At 39.6% G+C, this 25094-nt stretch overlaps 1 protein-coding gene across 1 annotated transcript in view; it reads right to left on the bottom strand.

Annotated features, from left to right (window-relative positions):
• LOC140231129 (focadhesin-like) overlaps window positions 1–25094 on the bottom strand; it is a 47671-nt gene that overhangs the window by 9279 nt on the left and 13298 nt on the right. The window contains exons 11-29 of the mRNA XM_072311281.1: window positions 24604–24679; window positions 24028–24162; window positions 23371–23539; window positions 22191–22382; window positions 21594–21715; window positions 20799–20891; window positions 19398–19534; window positions 17240–17462; window positions 15865–16098; window positions 14087–14311; window positions 13042–13161; window positions 12031–12153; window positions 10893–11039; window positions 9839–9941; window positions 8424–8642; window positions 6195–6313; window positions 4250–4501; window positions 3013–3105; window positions 466–550 (exon numbers count right to left, since the gene is read on the bottom strand). Coding sequence (XP_072167382.1) covers window positions 466–550; window positions 3013–3105; window positions 4250–4501; window positions 6195–6313; window positions 8424–8642; window positions 9839–9941; window positions 10893–11039; window positions 12031–12153; window positions 13042–13161; window positions 14087–14311; window positions 15865–16098; window positions 17240–17462; window positions 19398–19534; window positions 20799–20891; window positions 21594–21715; window positions 22191–22382; window positions 23371–23539; window positions 24028–24162; window positions 24604–24679 — 2867 coding nt within the window. The remainder of the gene's footprint in view (window positions 1–465; window positions 551–3012; window positions 3106–4249; window positions 4502–6194; window positions 6314–8423; window positions 8643–9838; window positions 9942–10892; window positions 11040–12030; window positions 12154–13041; window positions 13162–14086; window positions 14312–15864; window positions 16099–17239; window positions 17463–19397; window positions 19535–20798; window positions 20892–21593; window positions 21716–22190; window positions 22383–23370; window positions 23540–24027; window positions 24163–24603; window positions 24680–25094) is intronic.

The following is a 25094-nucleotide window of genomic DNA, read 5'->3' as shown; positions in this document are numbered from 1 at the left end:
GATTGAAAGTGCTACATATCTGAGGCACTAGCTCAGTTGTGCTAATCTGTAAAGAACATCATAAAATAATAAAAAAAAAAAAAATATTGAGAAAATAAAAGAGACGACAAAACCTGAAATATTTGCGACATAAAATTTTCATGATTTGCCACTGGCTTTCAATGCATACGGTAGAAAAATACTTTAACATGCACTTCATTTTTGCGAATCTTGGCTCCATGCGAAATTCAAGAAAATTTCAGCCACACGTAAGTTTATGATCTTACAGTGAGTATCCCATGGCAGACCAGTTACAGTCTCTTGAACAGCATCACCTGGGGGGCATTTCATGTAGCATTTTGGTTGGATATTTTTCTGATAAACTGTTACAAGCTACTGAAATCCTTACATCTGATTGGCTGAGAGCAAATGTGTTCGACAACTTTGTCGGACAAAATGCTTCATGAAATGCCTCCCAGAACTTACCGATACAGTCAGTCATGAAGCCCAGAGGCTGTTGTCCTTGCTTGATGAGGTGTGCCCTTATGAACGTGACCTTCAGGAGTCCCACCTGTAATGACATACCGGTAATTGATGCTTCAACTCTTATGTTGCACACTAAATGATGCACTGAATGGTGCAGGCCCACAGTGATTACTCTCTCAGTGCCAAGGTGACATAAATGAGTCGTTGAATGCTGTGCCAAGATTGCATTCGTTATTCAAACGTGGCATGGGCGCAATGCTGCATTAATCTGATCAATATAATGGACAGGGCATGACATGAAAGGCTGTTCCGTTTACGCAGGGCTAGGTAGGATGTATGAAACAATCATACAAACCACCGGTGGTTCAAAGTTGGCTCTACTTGGCGATATCCAAAAGCCATTTTGATACGCAATGGCTCGCAAGAGTTTCCTTGCACTGCACGTACGGAGTATTCAACAAGTACTGTGGACGATATCTGTCCATGCACATTGGCCCGAATTCACGAAGGTGGTTTGAATTCAAACCATGGTCTAAAATATGCTCAAAATAGGCGCACCTTTGACTTGCGCATATCAACGCGCAATTGCTGTTGGACATCTGTCAGCGTACTCATTTATGTAGAAGAAATTTACATAAACCATAGTCTAAATTTAAACCACCTTTGGGAATTTAGGCAATTGTGTCTGTTTGTTTTGGTGTGGCTCAGAAAGCATGGCATAGCCACCTTAAAGCAGTAGCTGCTGTTCTTTGACGCTACCTCATTCAATTTACCGAAGTAAACTCTCATCCTTATTACAGACAGATTGATGTCAATGATATAAATTGGGTGGTTGTAAATAATTGTTGCAATACTATCATACTGTAAAAATGAAGATGAATGGAGATACTCATAAACTTGTTCACATCTTCTCATCTCACTTCTTGCATAAGACAGGTTTAGCGGCTTTGCAGCACAGAACGTCACGGTTGGTTCTTTGTCTGTGTGGACTGGCCACACTCATAAATACCCCAACAAACTGCAAGAAATCCTTGATGTATCATATCTGGATTTCTTATCTTCATTCATGGTAAGAACTAAAAATCTGCTTAATAGCATACTTGGGTGCTCTTAACCCTAAAGGGACCGGGCTTTTTTGGCTATGCTCAGACTGGGGGGGGGGGGATGGATTCCGCCCCCCTCCCTTGGAGGTGCGATCGCGATGAAACTTTGCATGCGTGAGACCTGCGTCATAATCTACAAGATTGTGTCATAAGATTTTTTGAAACAATCAATTTCTAATTTTAATTAATTAATTATGCAAATTAAGCTCAAGGTGATATTTTAGCCTAATTAAAAGCATTGAGAGTCTAATTTTTGATCTGTAAATCTGTTTTAGCATATTCAACAATTGTATATCACAAAAACTTCCAAAACTCATTTCAATTCTTATGTATTTTATTGTTTTCAGAATTTCTTATGTATTTCATTGTTTTTCAACTTTTATTTTTTCTTTGTTTTTTCATTGGAAATTGTCACTGACCACTTTTCTGCCATAATTAGCACAAAATTAATCAATGAAAGTGATTAATTGTAAAAATAATCAGGTTTTTATGACTTTCATGACAGAGCACTGTTTTCCATAGGAAATATACACAAAATCACAAAATTTTGCCCGTTTTGGGGCGACATTCCGTTACAAAAATGGGCGTGGCTTCGCAAAAGTATGCGCGGATGTTGCAAATTTGGTCTCAAAAGTTGCGCGAGACTTGAACGAAGAAAGTCAAGAAGCCTCGCGACGAGGCCTTCTCGCGTTACAGAATTATAGCGCGAAACGTCGAGGGGGGCGGATTCCGTCCCCCCCCCCCCCCCCCCCCCGGCCCTTTTAGGGTTAAAGGCATAATTTACCATTTGCAGATGAAACAAAAACCCAACATTAGCGCTTTAAAATAGTTCTAAAATGTGAGTTAGGGATAGAAACAACCACTGTAAAAATGTGAATCCATATAATCGATGTTAAGTATTGTTAAATACACAAAATGTGAACAATAGTTATAATAAGAATGCTTCCAGACTAAACCGTATACAGTTATGGTTTATTGAGAAAAATGCTGATATCTCCTCATATTTTAGGCTTTATTACAAAAATTTTATATGGTAGGATGTTTTGTGATACAACAGACCTACACATATGCATCAAATGTGATATCTTGAACATTTTTGAAATCACTGCTCCCAAAGGTAAACTGGACCTTTAAAGTACATCACCATTTCCCATATGAGGGAATATACAATGAGTTTTATTCCAAAATGAGCTAAGCACCATTTTTAAACATTTCAAAGTAAGTCTATCATTAGATAGAGCAAAATCAAATTTTTCCAGTAATACCTCACTTGTGACATAACAAGGAATATTCTCGAAGTTATGATTAAAAATATCTTTTTTATTATTTTCTTTATTTTTTTAGCAGCTTTAATCACAAATATTTCAACTTAACATGAATGGAATTAGCTTGTTTTGCAATAAAACTCTTCATATCAAGGCTGGCTCATGTCAGGGCTACCTACCTCTGAGGGAAGGGCTGTCAGTTTTATCAAGTCTTCCAAGCTTAACTCAGCAGCACAGTCAGATAGGTGGGAAAAGAGCAAGCAGTGGCTCTCCTGGAGGATATAGGAGACAGCAATGTCATCCTTCATTATCATCAGCATCAATTGTTTTGAAATCTCCCAGTCTACCAAGGCAGCAAAAAGTCAACTTGGTGAAAATGACCCGTAGGCCTCACAATCTGAGCACATTTTTCAACAGCTCAGCCACAACAGCTATAACAACTATTTTGAGAGATACAAAGCTCATGGGACTGCAGTAATGATAGTATTATCCTTGTTATTACATCGTTATCATAAGTATCATCATTATGATTTTTATCATCATTACTAATTCCCCTGTTGACAAAAATAGATTGTGGACATCACAAAGTTTGGCATACATGACAAGAGATATACAAGGCACAGAGAGTCACACCAGAGAAGTGTGAAAAATATGCAGGCTAAAACTCACAAAGTGAAGTTCAACACTATTGCCCTAAGGCATGAATATTATTGTCATGGAAACATACTTTGACACATCTAAGAGCTTGGGTTATATCTCTTCAAACAGCACTCATATTTTAATACAGAGTACTTTTCATTATCTGTCGAAGCCATTTCCTTTTTTTAGGCAGGTGCAACTACAGTGTTCCTGTATTTGGTAACTTCATGTTTGTACCTTAAACAAACTTGTTTATTGAGGGCCTATTGTGTGACCGTCTCTAGCACTGCCCACACAGAGTGTATGCACTGTCGCTGGTTTTGCGGCATAAAATTTAAATAAGATGGTCGAACAACAGATCACATAACACATGCAATACATCAACCTGGAAATCTTAGACATAAAACAACACATAAAAATCATACCTCATAAATTTTATAAATCTATTTACAGTTGACAATTAGGCAAACATTTATGTGAACAGGAATGGCGTGGACTATAAAGCAAAAGAAAAAAAAAAAATTACACATATCAGCTATGTATGTAATGTAAGTATGACCAATTGAAGAGTAATTTTTATTTCATTTCAGTTACAAAGAACATTGATGAGGGCATAATCAAAATTAGGACTTTCTTCTGTTATGCAATACTCACATACAATGAAAGATTGGCAAGTCTTTTTCTGCATGCTTCAAAAAACATGACTGTGGATTTCAACCATAGGAAATATCATGACAAATTCTTGTACAGTTGGTGGGTTTCTTGAATGATCGATACCTGTTCCAGAGGCAACAGCTCGAGTAATTTCTGCACAGTCTCCGTCAGCAAATTGACAACGCCCTGAGGTGGATCGGCCACAGAGAGGGTCGACTTCAGGCCGCAGAGAGCGGCGATGCTGGGCTGGAGATCCTGGCTGCCGTCCTGAAGTGAGCCGACGAGCTGGACACTGATGAAGGTCCTGAGATCGTCCAGTGGGATGTAGTGGACGAGGGAAGGCAAGGCACCGTACACAAGCTCCTGGCAACTCTTCTGCAGGGCCAAGCACATATGCATGCACAGAAGTAAAAACATTATCATGCTTCTTGTTCCGTTCTGCATCTCACATTTTCCTGACATCCTGATCATCATCATCATCATCATCATAACAGTTTTATCCTGGTCTGTCCATGATAACGGGGGTGGCTGGAATTACCTAACAGCTCTCGCAGCGATAGCTCTCTCACCTTTTTGCCATCTCTCCAGTTTTGGGGCATCCTCCTTTTCTGATACCTTAACTACGTAAAAGGTCTTTGGACTTGTGACCTACATGCAGACAGTCATCATTGTATATCATTGTTTGCATGCAGAGTTTCATTGACATTCAGAACTCAATTTCCATGTTATCAGTGCAACAGGTAACAATTATTGACAAACAGTCAGATGTTGGAAAGATGTTGGAAAGACAGACACAGAAACCCCAAACTCAATGATGTCAATGAAACTCTGCATGCAAACAATGATATACAAAGATGACTATGGGTGCGTTTGAGCGCTCTAAAGCGAACCAAAGTGTACCGTACATAACTGTGCCAGATTTGAAGCGTTTGAGAGCTCTGTTGAGAAAGCGTACCTCATGAGTTATTTTCAGAAAAGGTCATGCATTTTATAGCAAGAGGGTCATTTACCTGGCGCGCTTGAACTATTTACAGCTATCCCCAACAAAGAGAGTAAACCCTTGCATTATGACGTATGTGCATGATACGTGAATTCTCAAAGGCAAACTTTTGGTACGCTTTGGTACGCTTTTGGAGAACATCGGGAAGTGGTCCACTTTTGGCTCAGTACAGTACAGTACGGTACACTTTAGGAGAGCACTCGAATGCACCCTCTGTCTGCATGTAGGTCACAAGTCCAAAGACCTTTTAGTTAAGTTATCAGAGAGGATGCCCAAAACAGGGAGAGATGATGAGAAGGTGTTAAAGGGATCGTATAGTTTTGGTTCAGACTTAACTTCAGGTTTTTATCATTTTTTTGGTGAGATAGTGAGAAACCTCTTATGAAATATGAAAGAGCATGTAATTCCAAGAGGGATTCAATGTTTATTTGATGAAAATTGGTTTTGAAATGGTCGAGATATCCAAAACAGAGCAATCCTAATAAAGTGTGGGACCCACATTTTAATAGGATCGCTTTGTTTGACTTTGTTTTTGGATGTTTCAGCTATTCCAAACCCGATTTTTGTCAAATGAACTTCCTCTGAAAATGGTATGCTCTGTACTATTTCATAAGTGTTTCTTTGGTATCTCGCAAAAAAGTTAAAGCCCAATTTTCATCTCCACCAATACTGTACCATCCCTTTAAGCTATCTGTGATCTACCAGATCACTTTGCAATGGTGGCATTTAAAGGCAACAAAAAGACAACCAGGAGCCATCAAAGTCATCACCAGATACAGCATATTTTGGTATCCAATCATTCACTACAAAGACATAAAAGGTGCGAGCTGAAAATTTTCAAGTGTATTCCAAGGCCGCCTGCATTTACCATATCAAATTCTGGGGGGATCTAAAGAGGGATCAGGAAGACACTGCAGCTTATGAGGGGAAAATTATTTCCCAACTGGCGAGTCTTTGAAATTCTCCTGTCAGGACATGAAGAGATATTCAAATTGTGCGGCCTTCTGCAGAGTCAGGGCACCTTGGCACCTCTGGTATTCAGGAAATAAACACACATTCTATTGTTACCTTTATAGTGCCATACAATGGAGCTCTAAGCCAGGCTGCAATGAAGTTGGCAGTCGTTTGCGATGAAGCACACTGACCGATGGCAAGTCTCATACAACCATGGTAAATTTCATCACTTCCTGAGTTAAAAAAAGAAAAAAAAAGCAGAAACAGACAAAAAATTAAAAATGTGGTATTTCTGATGGAAACTGAAGACCAGGGTGAACTTGGCAGGAAGGGAAGTGGTCGAGAGAATATCTGATAAGCTATAACCCCAGCCTAATCAAACTTACGGTCATTTTTTGAAGTCTTCTATCAAAGTCCTTGAGTAGTTGATATCTATCAAACATTTCTTGAGTAATTGCATAAATGATGGCAATTTTTACTTCACTGTACACCTAACAGAAATAATTCTGTCAGTACATGCAAGTTTGGAGTGGGGGCGCTGTGGCATAGTGGATAAGACTCAACTCCCAATCGGAGGACCCGAGTTCGAATCCTGCCCAGTGCTTACGTCCTTGGACAAGGTGTTTTTACCCACAATGTCCCTCTCGACCCAGGTGTATAAATGGGTACCTGGCAACGCTGGGGTAATAATAATGGCAGGGCCCTCTGGTAGAGCAGTGGCAACACTGAAGAGGCTACCCTGGATAAATAAGACCTTATTATTATATTATTATTATTACATACTCCCCCTTTTATCTTTTATCTTTCTTTTTACCTCCGCCAAGTGAGGAGGTTATGTTTTCGTTACCGTTGGTTTGTTTGTTAGTTAGTTCATTTGTCTGTGTGCAAAATAACTCAAAAAGTAGTTAACGGATTGAGATGAAACTTGCAGAAAAGGTTGAGAATGACACAAGTAACAAACGATTAACTTTTGGTGGTGATCAGACAATTTTGGGGGAATTTATGAAGGTTTTTTTGTATTTTGGCAGGTAGGGTCAATGAACTTGGGAGTTCAGGCTGCGCGTATTTGAGGTATGCCTGCGCGTACTAAAGTGCGTGCTCTAGTTTCTGCTAGGGCGAGGCGCGCCGTGCAGCTGAGGGTTTATGACGTAACAAAGGCTTCTATGTTGGGAAATCGGGCGAATTTCAGCACACAATGTTATAAATACGTATGGATGGAAATCACTGATATCTCTGTGGAAGAACAAGATCAGTGGTGGAAACGAGCTGCATGCTTGGCGGAGGTCTGCGCTCTCAGAGTGCTTTTCTAGTTTCCTTCTGAAATCATAATATTCAATGTTCAGTCCAATTGCCATTGAGTGTCAGGGTGATTAAAACAGCTCTGCTCCAATTTGAGTGATGGTTATCTTGTCAATTATATGAAAGGACTTAGGTGCAAAATATATCTTTATTCATGACGCTTTGGGTCCTCAAAATGCTATTGCTTCTAGTACTGTATATCTCATTACTCTGTTACAAGAACATATCTTGCAGTTTTGTTGGGTGATACTTATGGCTTGGATGAAATGATATGACATGATATATCATATATACAGTCAAACCTGTCTATGGCGGTCACGTAAGGAAAATGACATTTTGAATTTCAACACTTGCATTCCATAAGAGCATAGAATACTGCATGTTATTCTTTGAAGAAAGAAAAAAAAAGCCCAGCACATACAAGTTTGCACGAGCAGCTACAATATGGGGATTTTTGGTACAATTTACTTCTTTTCTTTTAGCCTATAGGCCTACTTCTTTTCTATTAATGGGACTCGGTAAAATTCGAGCAATGAACGTAAAAGCTAATGTAGAGTTGTATTCATGGCTGACTTTAACAGTTCAGCTAAATTTTTGTGGCCGCTATACGCAGTTAGATATTTACCATGGGATGCAGAATGAGTGGCCGCTGGCCACGTTAGGCAGGTGACCGCTATATAGATGGTCTATAATACAGCAATTTCATGCGGGAGATTTTTCAGTGGCTGCTATAAGCAGATGGTCACTACAGACAGGTGGTCGCTAAGACAGGTTCGACTGTACATGTATATACAGTGGACTCCCGTTATAATGAAGACCTTGGGACCGGCAATTTTCTTTCGTTATATCAAAGTTTTGTTATAACCGAATGAATAAACAATAAAAATGCATAGAGTTGACAATGTTGCCGCCCTAAATTTTATTTCGTTATAACCAGAATTTCGAGAGTGCACTGTAGATGAAGAGGATAAAGGGAGAGTGAGAGAGAAAAAGAGAGGAAGAGTGAGAGAAAGAAAGACAGGACAACTAAACACTACTGACTACCGTAGCTGGTGTGTCGCATGATGGGGTTGAGCAGTGCCGCCAGATTGAGCGGGGGCAGCTTCCTCTCGCAGGATCTGCTGCAGCGGTGCAGAGCCCAGAGCACTGCCCCCACCTGGTGGGAGGGGACGGCCTCTTGACCCTTCCTCCCTGCCTCCAGCAGCAGCTCCACAGCAGCTCTCAGCAGGCTCCCCTCCTCCAGGTAACCATAGTTACAGGGAACTGCAAGAAACATAAGATGCCTGATGAAGCTAATGTTCACTTCAGTGAACAGCATTTTTACATGCTGTCAGAAAGCAGCAGCACTAGTTTTGAAAAAAAGTAAGGGACTAGTATGATAATAGGGAGCTTTACATTTTCGCGACGGGGACGTTCAGAGGAAAAAAAACATGTTCTGAGCATGCGCAAAAATGCGCGTCAAGTCGATCTATTTATAGCTTGCGTCGTCTGACTTTTTCACTACGCTTTCTGGGCTATTTTTATGTCCGCTCAATTCATGACGTAGAGAGCTACTTCATGCACCCACCATATGTAGGCACCATTTTATTTCTTATACGTTGCGTCCCAGCATAATCTAAAGTGACTTTTCTGCACGACGCAAGGGGAGAGGAGAACGTCCACCGAAATCGTCGTCTCAAACGTCCGCGCTGCCAAATCTAAAGCTCCCTAATGACACACTGTGAGACGTTTCGAGAACTGCAACTTTCAATAGGCCATTTCTGTAAAGTATTACAATCTATGCATGTTTCTTTTCCTAAAGCCTTGCAACAAAGCATTTCATTCATTTGCTTAATCCAATTAAGTTCCATAGGCAGGAATTCACTTGGTTGTTGCAAGATATAGGGCAAGCCTCCGGGCAAGCCTTGTGGTTGTTAGGAAACTTTAAACTTTTAAAAAAGCATGCATAAAAACAGAATACAGTACTGAACCAGTCTATTCAGGAGATCTTTATCATGAATTCGCCATTACATTGCAGGCTACCTTGTACCATACAGGAAATAAATTCAAAATTCCTCATTATATTTCTGTTCCGATAAAAACACAAGCACTGACTGTTTAAGTTAGGGTTGTAGGGTTATCATGTACACTTTCCTGTGCCTCAAGAGTGGATCCACACAAATGACTAAAATAGTACTGTCACATAATTTGTTCTTCCATACCTCTGATTTAATTTAAGGTCAAGTTCTTCAAAAATGTCTACAAAAAGGAAACCTACATCACTGATCTTATACACATCCCTTGATGACTGTTGGGAAATCAAAATGTGTATCAAACTATTTGGAAATTTTCTGATTCAAGGTCACCATTGTTAAACTACAAGTTCTTAACTGCAATGTTTAAAAAAAAAAGGGGGAAAAGACAAAAATCAACCATATCCTCATAAGTGCAATGCATCATGTAACAGGGAGGCCATATACCTGATGATCTGGTTGTGGTCACAGACGAGAGGCTCAGGTGAAGATACCCCAGTAACCATGGCAACGCATGCTGCAGCGCGTGGACAGTACAGTCTTCATGGAGCTAAAGCATTGAAAAAAAAAAACTCCTCCTCTGTGATTTCTAGCTGCCAACATTCACACATTAATTAGTGAGGTTCCGTAGACAAATCCAGGAAATACTAGTGAATCACATGCATCTATCCAGGTAGAAATAATTTCTAAATGAGGGCGGCACGTTGATTCTCTTGTCACAAGTTTTAAAGGAGCCACCTATAGAATGAGGGAGACTTGGTGGTGCTGCTGCTTTCACATTCTTGAAATCATCTGCATGACTCACCAAGGACACAGCAAATGTAGGTGTGGGGAATATAAGCTTCACCGCACCCGAGCTCTTTCAGACAATAGAAAAATCTCTCTTGTGATCAAGTTTATGAATCATGATTGTAATCTTGATTCGAGTTCTGGAGGTAAATGCTTCTTGACCTACCAATCAAACTTGCAAAGTGCATGCTAGCTATATAGTGCAAGGCAGGGCAGGCAGATGGCATTACATTTTGAGGGTCTCTGAGCAGAAATAAATGTAGGGTCGAGCTAAGCTCCACCTCCTCAATCATGTTTTGGAGGTCAAGCCTTTCAGACAAGAAGTGTGAACCATTAATTGAGCAAATCAAGATTTGAAAATACCTCCTGACCTCAATTTGCAATCAAGATTCGAGAATCTTGATTAAAATAATTTGCATTCAGAACCAAGAAATAGCTTGATCACAATCACAATTCTTCTAATACAGATTACAATCACGATTACAAGAGAATTTTTTTCTACCATCGGAAAGGAGGGGTTTAAAAACAAATCCATTCACAGGAAAAAAGAGAGAAACAAGCAAGGCTGATAGGAGACTTTTTCTGTACATATACAAGACATGCTATTCTGTATATACAATGTAGTTATCACTGACACAACATTTTCATACACAACGATATAGCAGAAATTGCCGTAATGGGTGACTGAAGTCAAAATAAATGTGCAGCCTACCTTTGTGAGAGTGTTGACCACTGAAGTTAGCTTTCCCCTCTGGTGGTCATTGTTTGTCTTCAGCCTGGTCTGGACGAGGTGACCGGGACCGGCCATCAGGAATACAAGCCCTGTCACTGATGACTTCAGTGTATCAGTCGAGGTTCCCTGGAATGACGTGTATCAGTTTCTTGCGTTACACTTATTACACATTTGACTCTTGTTCAACACGTCATTTGGGCAAACGGATGTTGAGTCTTACACTGCTCAATCGCATATCTTGCAGTTTTAAGTGACCAAACATGAATACAAACCATACACCAAATCAATGGCCCTGTTCTTCTCGACTACAAAAATAAAAAGATAAATGAATAAATGAATACATAAATGTATACACAAATATATGCAGGTAGGACTACATTCAGAATGTTCCATGATGATGTCATAGATTCTTTTGTACATTCCTTTTGTTGGCAATCACAAGACACAGTCATACATCTAACTTCTGCAACAGTGCATGCATTCATGATCATCTATCAAATATTAATTTAAATCACACCTTGACATCCTAAAAAAAAAAAAAAAGGAAAAGGGGCTTGGAAACGTTAAAACATTAAGTAATAGTAAAAACATGCTGTAGTTTCAATGCTGTCTCCTCCTTATGTTATTAGTGTAACAATGCAACGATGTGAACCCTATGCACTTTTATTTTCTCTTCTGGGTTTTTTCCTCTTCCTCCATAAACTCTAACTTCTTGTATCATCAGTGTATCTCCTTTTTTGTCCTCCTCCTCCTTCTCCTGTTATCAAGATAATGGTGCAAACATGTTAACCCTGAGCAGTCACATGATATGTTTCTCAATTTTCCTCCTTCTCATCCTCCTGTTGAAACATGTTCACCTTATTCATATCTTCTCTTGATTCCTCCTCCTCCTTGATTCTTTCGTCCTTAACTCCTCCTCAACACCTTAATCATCATCACCATCACCATCACCACCACCACCACCACCACCACCACCACCATCACCACCGCCACTACCACCACCACCACCACCATCACCATCACCATCACCACCACCACCATCACCATCACCAACACTACCATCACCATCCTCAGTTTTATCATTCCCATGCCTGCATCCCTTATCTACAGCACTCACCGGGGCTTGGATCTGTCTCAGCCAAGCTGAATGAAGGTCATCGTACATATGTTTGGCTTGGGGGTTATCCAAACTGGCCAAGCTATGGACCAAGAGGGCTAGGCTTGCAGCCAATGAAGGGCACTACACAAATACACAATACACAAGTGTGTATTACTACAAACAGAACATAAATATCTATTATATATATCTTCTGCATGCTATCCATCTATTCATCTTTATATTTTTGGTCATCATCTATCTATTCATCTATCCATCTATCAAGCTCATAAAAATCTATCAATGTATCTCCTGCATTTTATCTATCATTCTATATATCTACAATGTATCTATCTATCAAGCTCATCTATAGATAAGCAGAAAAACAGATATTTCTAATGTTTCTCTGTATTCCTCTTCTTTAACAAATATGATACCATGACTGCCAACATTTCAGCATGTGGACAAAGCAACAGGTAGATCCTTGTGTGAATGTGAAGCGCAACACACACATGGTCAACAGGCTTGCCAATGGGTACTAGTGTCTGAAAGCAGTCTCTACCAGGGATGTGTGGACAATGACTAAATACATACCTGAATATTAATTAGAAGTGTAAGTGTTTTAGAAGCTCAAACTGATAGTGTAGCAATCTACACAGTATGCAATGCCCAAATCTAAGACATAAATGAGTTTGTTTGATGAAAAGATATCATAATGCATCATATGGCATACTGAAGAAATAATGTATAAGGTAATCTGTGTATATCGTCGCTGGGGTGACAAGACTTAGTGTATGTCAAATTTTGGTGGAAATCTCTTTTGTGGATTAACTGCCAGATAAAAATCAGTCAAGTGATGTCCTATCCAAATCCAAGCTGTCTTACCCCGAAAATGAAGCCATCATTTCAAAGGAAAGGCAATCCTATTTGTTACAGTGCTTTGGCTGCCATTTTTTTTTTCTATCCTGAACATTTGAAAACTTGGAGATACCAGGTCTTGCCGCCCAAACAGCAATATGTGAACAAGCAAACCTTTGTGTCACTTTCAGAGAATGAACGAAGATTGCTGGCTATCTGGAAGGCATCTTGCTGTGACATAAGGTTGGCTTCATGACATGCCACTGTGATTAGAGAGAGACACATAACCAGGGCCTGGAGAAAGAAGACACACAACTAAAATGTCACAGATGTCATTTCTGTGCGTTGGCACCTCCAGGATTGGACAGAGAATGATGATGGAGGGCTTACAGAAAATGCCAGAAGAGTACAGACTCTGACATTGCTTTTCAGGACCAAGCTGAAATGCTACAAAATGACTTCCGAGCCAGGATCGGCCTGCTGAAAGATGCAGGGCACGTGTGGGAGGGCCGTGGTATTGTGAAGAGTATTCTAGATTGAGAAATTCCTGGGTTCAAGTACCGATGGAACATTTTTTCCTCAAAGAAACTCTCTTGACCCTGGTGTACAAAAAAAGAAAGAAAGAAAGGTACAAATGACAATGCTGAGGTAATGATAGAGCAAGGGTCCTCTGGAAGAGCAATGATGAGTATTATCCTGAGTAGATTCCATATTCAAGTAGATAAAACCACATCTTAGCAGACACAACACTATATGCTAAGATATTACTATAATTTTTTATTATATACACAATATTTGATTAGATACAATCAAATTATACACAGGTATCTGGCAATGCTGTGAAAATGATGATAGTGGGACCTTTGGGGAAAGTGTTACCCACATTGAAAATACTATCCTTGGAACATTACTGCAAAAGTTGTTATTTTTGCGTGGCTTTAAATTTGGCAAATTTGGCAAATCATTGTTGGGCCAAGAATTTAGTATGTGAAAATATTGACGTGCATTACAGACAGGCATTGGTGCACTTACGATAGCCTCAGTTTCAAATCACGAAAACAACATCTCACGAAAATGTCTGTGACCTCCTCATTCGCGAAAATATCTATACCCAAAAATAACAGCTTTTACAGTGAGTCATGTCAGTTTCAGGTTTGAAGGAATCTACAAATGCAGACACAAAGCTATATACACGATGAGACAATACCATCATTCATACCTTTGTGTGGGAGTCCATGTCTGCTCTGTCACTTTCAATTGCTGTCACGAGCTGATTCTTGACCTTCTGCACATGAACTCTGGCGTGTGCTGCTTTCTCGTGTGCTTGGGCCGCCAGACCTATGCCTAGGCCGAGAGCGCAACCCACCGAGGCCTCATCAAAATCCTTCTTGTCCAGTGCCTTCGATTCCAGCTTGTCAAAAGCCTTCAAAAGCACCGTTTCAGCCTGCAAAGTGACAGGTTATACAGTATGTCCAAAAAAAAAAAAAAAAAAAATGACAATCACATTTCTGCATTGATAACTTCCAATATGGTTAAACTGTCTTGAATGCTACATAATAAGTATTTCGGGGTTTAGAAAATAACTTCTTACCTATATTTTGCAGAAAACCCCATTCAATTTGGGTAAGTGGTCACTGAGAAATGTGGATCGTTGTAAATCATGTTACGGGTCTGATTCTTCCAAGCCTAGCACTCGGATGCTCTTGGAACTGCATGTTAATGTGTGAACACAATGGACAGAACTTGGAGGTAAGGAATTCCTGACAAGCCCTACAAAGATCCTCATTTCCCTTTGACCACTGAAGCAAATCGGATGGGGTTTCCTGTAAGACGTGGGTAATCAGTTATAGTTTCATACCTTGAAATTGTATTTGGATTGATTCACTATCTTTAAAGTTATCGTTGTGGAGGGTCCAGTATAAATTTTTGGGGGGACATACAGTATAGTGTCACTGAGAGGAATACCTTATAAACCATGTATAACACCCCTTAGGAAATGCTGGCTATAAGGAAGCTCCGCTACCACCATTTACTCAGGACTAAGATGAATGGGGAATGAATGAATTCAATCCTACAAGGTATCACGGTAATGTTTCCCAGACACAAAGTACGTATTGTATACAAACTAGTTAAACCCTGCAACAAGCACTGTTAAATAGTTACACGTTTGACATGTGTATATTATGCATATCCATGTGAAAAAAAAAAATGTATCAGTTGTTATGATCATCAGTGTATTATGGCTCATTAATTATAACTCAAATCATTCATTTGCACTTTTGAATATGACCTTTGGATGAAAACATTTTATTTTCATTACTGTCTTACTGTTCCAGTTAATAATGAACATATGAAAATCACATATATATTTGAAATTGACACTGATGGGAAAAATGTCACCACAAGACTTTGTGATGAACAGTCGATATATTATAAAAAAAAGTATCAAAGTACTACTGCACGAAATGTGAAGGGAGTTACATAAATGCAAAGCTAGTAGAATTCCTTACCTCGATAAATTGCTATAAATTGCTATGTAAAAAGAAGAGAATCATGTAATCACCCCACAATAAATAATAAAAAAAATGTTAGAAGGAACTAGCCTATGATTTGAACCTGCATTACCTACTGTTAAGTGAGAGAGAATCAAAGAGAGGGAGGCACTGGGTATTTGTTCAAACATCATCGTGCCACTGCCATGAACTGGCTATAGCTCAGTGGTAGTGCTGCTGCAGTAGGTGACTCGTGTTCAAATTTCAGACTAGTTTCTTACTTTTTCACTGGGTGTTCATGTCAATACAGATCAAGCATACAATCTTATTTCAAGGAGAGTATTAACAGCAAAATATGAAGAAAAAAAAAAACAACTCTGTAACTACACTCTCTCTAAAAAAAAAAACCCAAGAAATTCCCTTCATTTTGAAAAAGACAAATGTGTGAAAGAGATATCTAAACAAAGTTTAGGATATGCTGTTGAGAAGGAGCAAACTGACAAACCACTTCATCTCCAGCCGTATCGACGTAGTGCTCCTTGCTCAGTCTCGCCAGCAGCAGTCCAGCGCCAACGCCGCAGTGAACGGAATGGGACTCCGGGCAGAGGGAGGTCACCTTAGCAACAACCCTGGCAACCAGGGCCGAGCGCCTGGTGAGGAGGTGTGGCACGAGGGCGGACAGACCGATCACGGCACAGGCCTGGGCATGTCTGGTCGCCATGATGGACTGAGCCCCGTCCTGTGGATGACAGATTGTGCACACACAGAGAGAACACTGACTGGGTGACTTATGACCTTAGATACTGTATCATTGGCTTCTGCAGTAAGTCCACTGCTGCCATGCTTCTTCATAGGCAGCAACAGTGACTTTTCTTCTTTTTTTTTCCAAGAAGCAAGGTGTAGCTCAAGTACAAACAAGTCTACATGCTAAACAATACCCATTCCTAGAATGAAAATAATTTTCAATTTCCATTAATCTCACTGCAACAACAAATGAATGCTAATTCATGATTTAAATCCTGTAATTTGATTTGATTTTTTGGTTATTGTAAAAGTGGAAATTTTCGTGGTGTTGAAATTTTTGCGCATTTTGCACAATCAGAGCTAGCGCGGAAATAAAGCATGTGAATATTTTTGCTTGCCATATGTTCCAGTAGTTGATATCTTGATTCCGCAGAATTAAAAACACACAAAACTTTTCTTACGCAGCCCAGCGTGAAAAATTAGTCGCGCGAAAATATCCACTTTTACAGTAATGCTAATGGCCTGCCCCCAGTGGTGGTATAGGCAGTGCATGCATGTGCACTCAGTAGCAGTGCTCGGAAGCAGCAGCACCAGTACCACTGCACTCTGCAATATCAGTCCACAGACAAAAATAAGTAACCATGGGCTGAGTTTGTGGATCAAAATGGTCTCTTCTGAATCAGACTGTCCAAAATTATGATAACATTTTTAGAAAAAGAAAACTATTAACAAATTTATTGCTATTATCATTATAATAATGTTAAACATGCTACAACAGGGACAATTTGGCAGTGGGATATTGTACTCGGCAATTGCTTTGATTTGGTCTCGATGACAGCAGTGTGTAACTGTACATCTTATGATGACACTACACAATGCTACAACCTGGGCCCCATTTCATAAAGCTGTTCGTAAACTTATGAACAATTTACAAGCGACTGGTGATCAGTTCTAATGCGCCATACTTATCAGAATTTCCATAATTCAGCACAAGAACTGATCACCAGTCGCTCGTAAACTGTTCATAACTTTATGAACAGCCTAATGAAACACCCCCCTGGAGTATGATGGCACCCTGGGTTATGGCAGGCCAAACCATGTGTTGTGGCCAACAAAGCTGAAAGCTTGAGACTCACACTGGTGCACCAAGGCAAGACGGACTGAGATGTGAAGGTGGGATCCACGACAGTCATTAGAGAGTCAGCGACCTTGGTCATCCACGATTTCTGACCCTCAAACTGGGTGGCTGACCTTTGACTGGATGCTGCCTCATCCCCAAGACTCATAGCATGGGCACTGACCGCACTCGCTAGTCCAGCCAGGGCTAACAGGGCATTTGCCTTGGCATTAGGCATATCTCTGTAAGTAAAACACACCCAAGGGGGGAAAAAAATCAGATTTAGGTAGATTCTCTTTACACACGCTCTTGTTCAGATATGACACTGTAGTTTAAAGAAAACAGATGTCTGTTAATCTCATCAGAAAACATTCGTGTTCACTTCATTTTTTTTTTCTGCAACTTTGTCATGTTGCAAAAATACTATTTTGTTTAACCCTAAAAGGGCCGGGGGGGGGGGGGGTGGGCGGAATCCGCCCCCCCCCCCCTTGACGTTTCGCGTTATAATTCTGTAATGCAAGAAGGCCTCATCGCGAGGCTTCTTGACTTTCTTCGTTCAAGTCTCGCGCAACTTTTGAGACCAAATTTGCAACGTCCGCAATACTTTTGCGAAGCCACGCCCATTTTTGTAACGGAATATCGCTCCAAAACGGGCACAATTTTGTGATTTTGTGTACATTTCCTATGGAAAACAGTGCTCTGTCATGAAAGGCATAAAAACCTGATTATTTTTACAATTAATCACTTTCATTGATTAATTTTGTGCTAATTATGGTAGAAAAGTGGTCAGTGACAATTTCCAATGAAAAAACAAAGAAAAAACAAAAGTTGAAAAACAGAGAAATACATAAGAAATTCTGAAAACAATAAAATACATAAGAATTGAAATGAGTTTTGGAAGTTTTTGTGATGTACAATTGTTGAATATGCTAAAACAGATTTACAGATCAAAAATTAGACTCTCAATGCTTTTAATTAAGCTAAAATATCACCTTGAGCTTAATTTGCATAATTAATTAATTAAAATTAGAAATTGATTGTTTCAAAAAATCTTATGACACAATCTTGTAGATTATGACGCGGGTCTCACGCATGCAAAATTTCATCGCGATCGCACCACCGATGGCCGAGATCTCAGGGGGGGGGGCGGAATCCGCCCCCCCCCCCCCCGCAGAACGCATAAATGAAGTATATGCAATGATACATTTAAAGGTTGATTTTTTTTTTCTACGCAAATCATTTAAAAAGAAGAAATGGTTTATTTATCATGATACTGTGGAAAATAACTGTATTTTCTACAATGGGAGTTTTAGGCTTCTACCAACCTTTAGTGACTTGCTGGCTAGCTTTTGTCCACCCTGTGGACTTCTTCTGGCCAAGTGATTGTACCGTTTCTCTGACACTGCCTGTTTGTTTCTTGATCATTGGACTGAAAATTGGCGATAATCCAATGAACAAGAAACAAACAGGCAGTGTCAGAAAAACTGTACAATCAACTGGCCTGAAGAAGTCCACAGGGTGGACAAAAGCTAGTCAGCAAGTCACTAAAGGTTGGTAGAAGCCTAAATCTCCTATTGTACGATCTCCCCAACTGATGAAAGTTTCTGCAACTGTATTTTCTCTTGTGATAGAATAAAACCACTACCTCTTGCAAGGGGTTGTCACAAAAATCAAAGTTGTTTTGATCATTAAGACATTAAAGAGTAAACTGGCATTAAAAACTTCGGCCCAAATTCACGAAGGTGGTACAATTGAAACCATGGTTTAAATGATAGACAATTTGTATGGAGCGCCAATTGTCGCATTACCTATTTTGTTACGAAATCAGTCATTTCGTCGCCACCTCCATGAATTTGGGCCTTAATGTTGGAAAATTTCTTCAGTCAGAGTCACAGTTCAAGACAGTAAAGGAGCCAGAGCTACAAGAAGTGCAAACACACGTGATGCTCAATGCCAGCATGTTAATGTGCGTGGTGCATGCCAGAAGTGCAATGAAGGGAATGAATTTTGGCCACCATTTTCTCTGACAAAGTCATCCAAAGACTGAGTAGAGGCACCTTGACCTTCCCACTCAGTAGATATGATGGAAAAGATGGAAACAAGACTTTCCTCTATCTGCAGAATGATTTATCGAGGAAAAGAGAAAGAATGTACTATCTTGCATTCTTGACACTCACATCACTTTGGTTCTCAGCTGCTCCATCAGTCTGTCGCGGGCCCACAGCCATGCCTGTGAGAGTCTCTCCTTCAGCAGCTCTTCGTCGGGCTCATCGTGACCTCGCCTCACGTTCATTTCAATGTCGGCACGACGCCCCTGTTCATGAGGGTGGGGAAAGGAATGTAAAGTGAAGTGAATATAGAACCTTTGCTACTTGCGAACCAGAGAGATATTATTTTTCATGTATTTTGTTTCTTTTGGTGCACTGTGCTGGCAGAGACTGCACAATGTGCCATAAATAGATGAACCAGATCTTGCACCTTGGATCCCCTTTCTCTTTCTCTCATTTCCCTTACTAGGTACCCACATACACTCACACACTTTTCTCCCCTTGCCCATGGCAACTCATTACAGTGATCTCGGGCCTGGCGGTTTTCTTTCACTATATCGAAATTTTGTTATAACTGGACAGTGAAGTACGTCATTGTATATAGATGATAATTTTTGACCTAAATTTTTACTATGTTGTAATGAGCATTTCATTATAACTGTATTCGTTATAACAGGAGTGCACTGTATCTCCATTCTCCTGTATACAAAAAAAAAATATATATATATGCAGCAAAAACCTATTATCGTTATCATTATTACTATTATCATTATTGTTGATGTTGTTGTCATTGTCATTGTTACTATTATTATCATCATCATCATCATCATCATCATCATCATCATCATCATTATTATTATTATTATCATCATCATCATTAAAAAGTACATAAAAAGAAATAAACCTCTGGTTCTCCTTTCATGAAATTGCCACAGATAAAAAATAAAATAAAAAAATAAAATGAGAGCATACCAAAATTAACAAATTGTCCAATACACAAGTCACGTAGAGGATATGATGGATCAAACTGGTTACCATCATTACACTATCGTCAAAATGCTAGGTTATGATTCTGAGTTTACTTTTTTTTTTCATGTTCTACACACATTTAATTACATACTAGTGTAGAAGAGTAGTGTTCAGATTATCTAATGGTTGAGTACAAATCCACTCAGATCAAAGTGCTACAAGATGAATAGGAAAATGGGAACTTAATAGTTATGGTCCAAGAAAATTGCATACCACTTAAAATTTGAAATTTGAAATTTTTTTTTTCTGTATATTTTGATAGTTTCCTTTCACTTCTTCCCCAACTAGTCCCATTTGTACTTACATATTGTAACTTTGATCTCTTAATGTATTCATTCTTCTTTTTTTTTTTTAAATCAAGCCTGTATGATGCAAGGAGGGTTAAGGATAATAGTGTGAAGATACAGCATCAAAACACACACACACACACACACACACACACACATTCTTGAAATTGATGGATTTAAAAGGAGGATTGAAACAAGTAAAGTGAATGAATACCTGAATGACAGCCTGCAGGGCGCCAGCCATGAAAGACACCCAGGCCTGTGGGAGTACCATGATGTAGAGCCAATCAGGCGAATCCACCGGTACCTTGGGGGGGGGGGGGGGGGGGAGGGGAGACACAGAGCCCTTACTGTCAAGCAGGAACCAAAGCTACTTGTCTGAACTTTTAAATGGGAATGAAATCCAAAAGTATGTGTGGTTTGAATGATAGCAGCAATATTTGTAGAAATCATCATTGAAGTTTAAGAAAAATCTGACAATCCATCGAAAAGTTATGAAACTGTTAAATTTTGGTATGGCCATAGCTGGATCAGAAGACTATACACTTTGTGATGTCATATATGGTCAATGACATACAGAAAATAAATGCAGAATTCCATGAAATTTCATTGTTTAATGAAAAGTACACATTCCCTTGACTTGTTACAGACCTACAAATGTTACGGCTTATATTATTCCTCTGCTTTCTGAAAAATGTATGTCAAGCGCACTTTCATTAATGCTATGAAAGTGAAGATACATACTGTATGTTGAATTTTCTTTATATTTTCATTATATCGTAGACCATACATGATATTAAAAAACATGATAAACTCATCCACTATGGCAGCACAGAAACTTTAAACGTACACAACTTTCCGACAAACTGTTCAATTTTCATCAAACTATGCTAATTTAAATGAATTCTTCTGATATTGCTGCATTTCCTCAATCCACATTTATATGGAATGACCCTGGCCATGCGCAAGAAACAGGTCACCACAGAAAATTAAACTGTAACATTTGTACCTCGGCAAGTCGTAGGTTGAGGGCATCCAGCCACATCTGGCTCTTGGCCGCGGAGCCCCCTCTCGCTGCCCGTGAGTCCCGCTTCTTGTCCGAACCAGGCACAAACGAAAACAGTAGTCCAGCTGAAAGAAGAGAAAGAGCACTTCAAAGTCAGTATAAAACATAAATGTCCATGCAACAACAGTTAAAGCGTTAGATTTAGATATTCGTGTATAAATAAGATATAAATTGAATGCCACAACAAAAACATCTAAAGACCAAGCAATCCCCAAGCTATACACTGGCATGTGAAATACCACATAATTGGGAAGCAGTTTTAGTTTATTTTTCACTGAAAGGCATTGGTTCCACATACAGAATTTCACCCCTGAATCAATCATTTTCAAGTTAATATTTCAAGATGCCTTTTCATCAACACTTGTGAATACATTGGCAATGTTCACATCTTATCTGCTTGTTGCATTTTTTTTTTTTAATGGGAGTGCAGGGGCAGCAGTTTGAGTGATGGTTTTCTACAAAGTGCTGATCTGATGCAGTTCTTGGGTAAGATAAAAGCTACCGTTGAGACTGACATAGGCCACCTGCCAGACACCTTACCTGAATGCCACTGCCGAAGGTTAGGCTGCTTGTTGTTCCTTTCCTTCCAGGCCACTGTAGTGGGGATGGCGGCCAAGCTCTTGGTCTCACTGCTGTCCGAGGAGCCGCGAGGCTGGCTGGATCTGGTGAAGACGTGCCTCGGTAGGTCCGAAAGCTCGTCCGCCAGAAAGGAATGCAGCAGCGTTTTCACACCTAAAGTTGCGAAAAACAGAAATCAAATCTGCACTGCATCCCTCATTAATATAGCCACACAGTCTCTCCTATTCGATGTGCTAATGAGTAGGTTTTCATTATACAGAGCAACGATTATTCCTCAGCACATTCATAATAGCAAATAGGGCCACTTATTTATTACTGTCATATTTATGAGTTTACTTATCTCACTCTTATCTGTATTCAAGTCCAGCATGCTAGAATTCTCCCATGATTCCTTTGGCAATAGTTCACATGAATGTAACTGCCATGCTAACTCTTTGGCTGGAAATGCAAACCAATACCCATAATGAGAATTTCATGGGTGTATTCCCACTTTTCTCTTGGCTAAAAGGCCAATACACTACACTCCTGTTATAACGAACGTGGTTGTAACAAAATTCTTGTTACAACCAAGTGAAAATTGATGTCCCCAAATTATCATCTACATATCTTTACATACTTTTCCGTTCAGCTATAATGAAATTTCAATCAAACAAAATAAAACTGCCGGTCCCGGGGACTTCGCTTTACTGGGAGTCACCTGTATGATATACATAAGAAACAAAACAATATGCACAAGAGAAAGTTATGGATGTGCCTTGTTACGGTATACTTTACAATGGCGAGCACATATCACCTGTTGTTAGCAGTTTGAAGTTGATAGGATAGACAATGATAAAGCACACAAGACTTCCTTGCTTCATGGAGGGTTTGGATAGCTGAGGTTGCTACTACACCCATTAACCCTTTAGTGTGCTTTGAATGGTCATTTGTACAGAAAATGCCATAGCATTGTACACACTGTCCAAAGTCCCTGGCACATGGTTAAAGTGCACAGGCAGACCTCTCTGATCTCCCCTCAAGTTGAAATACCTTCAAACAATTACTTGGGGTGTGTGCCCTCTCAGAATGCTTTTTGGACACAGTGTCCTAAAAGTCAAACGTGAATGGGGTGTGCCCTGGTACTAAATGAACAATGACTTACCTGGTACGGCATCTTGGGACACCAAGTCCAGGAGCTTGATGACACATTTCCCTGGGACCGACAGATCTTCCTCCTCCGCATCATCTTCCTCCTCTTCTCCTCTCGCTTCTCGTGCCTGTCTCAACCTCTGCCTCTCCTGGTCCCTCTTCAACTTCACTTCTTTGGTAACCTTACAGAAATTGTCATTTTTAGAAAACAATTTTTGTGGTTTTTGTAGCTGAAGTGGCTGTTTCCCTTGCATTGTCACATCAATACAACTCCCCATGTTACATAATAATCAGCATAATATCACACAGATGTATCAAAAAAGTTTCTATTCCATTTAAAAGTGAAGCCTGGTTTAAAACCCGTCACTATGTCATTATGAAATCCTTTGCACCATGTCAGTGAAGACGAATGTTGAGATCCATTCCAGCAACAAACTTAGAGTACATTGACAATGAGAACATGCCAGTAACGTATTGTTAACATAAGAATCTCACAATGATATGATTGACAGAGAGCACTTGTTAAGATGCAACTGCTCTCCATAAAGTGGGTAGGTTAACTCTAGACTCTTACCAGTAATAAAAATGCACCTGAGCTTGCTATAACTGCTAACATCGAGGGGTTTTTCATAGAGAGAGATAGAAAAATCATTTGCTGCTCATTGCTTACCTGTTTTGGCAAGTAGTTGATGTCAAAGTCCCCAAGATTGTATCCTGCCAGAGCCTCAAGGGCTGCCGATACGACCCTGGTATCCTCATGTTGTAGGTAGGCACACAGATTTTTTAGCACGTGCCTGGACAGAACCTGACAGGCACATACATCATGTGGACAGAGGAGACGAAGCAGAAGAATACACAACAATCATCACATTTGCCCAAAATTTTCTTTATTAGGTGCCTTGTCATCTTGCATCCTTGTAAAAGTTTTATAAAGTAAAACCAAAACTTTGGTGAAGTGCACTTACAGCAAAAAATTCACAAATTTGACCATGACCTTTGACTGGCAAGCTTTTTTAAATGATTTAAAGAAACAACAAACTCTAGGCATATAACTGCCTTGTCAAATATCATTTTTGAAAGGGAAATCTGATGGCCAAATTCTGATTCTATCCATGTGTTTTTTGAATTATTGAACATATCACACAGCCTTGGTAGAGAAGTATACAAGAACAAACCCCTGCCTATATTTGGTGATCAATTTTACGAATACTATACAGCACCATCAAGAGAAAAATAATGGCAGTACCGTGTATTTATCCATGTCAACGGGAAATTCAGGCACAAGGCCAAGCAACTCGCACCACTTGGCGACTACCAGTGGCCTGCAAGAAAGATAAAACAATTTTTTTTTTCTATTACAATAATTGATCACAGACATGGTGGGATGAATTACTATCAATGGAACATGCCAAAACAAGAGCATATATACTGACTTTTCTACAGAACCAACAAATATGTTTCACATCATGCAACCACAACATTCACACATTATTCAAACAGCATATATCCACGTCACTTTCCTTTTCCTGTTCTGCTGTTTCTTTGACTAATTCATTTTGTGTGTGTGTGTGTGTGTGTTTTTATTACACATTTGCACTTTTCAAATTGATACAGTATAATCTAAACTTCTTCACACTGACCGCAAACTTGCTTGATGTGAATGCAACTGGTTGGTCATTACAGATAACCTAACTCACATAAAGACAGCAGATTCTAGAACATGACTACATATATATA

Source organism: Diadema setosum, chromosome 7 (genome assembly GCF_964275005.1).
Source record: "Diadema setosum chromosome 7, eeDiaSeto1, whole genome shotgun sequence".
Classification (NCBI taxonomy): Eukaryota; Metazoa; Echinodermata; class Echinoidea; order Diadematoida; family Diadematidae; genus Diadema; species Diadema setosum.
The sequence above is the reverse complement of the archived record's forward strand: the minus strand, read 5'-3'. Positions and strand labels throughout refer to the sequence as shown.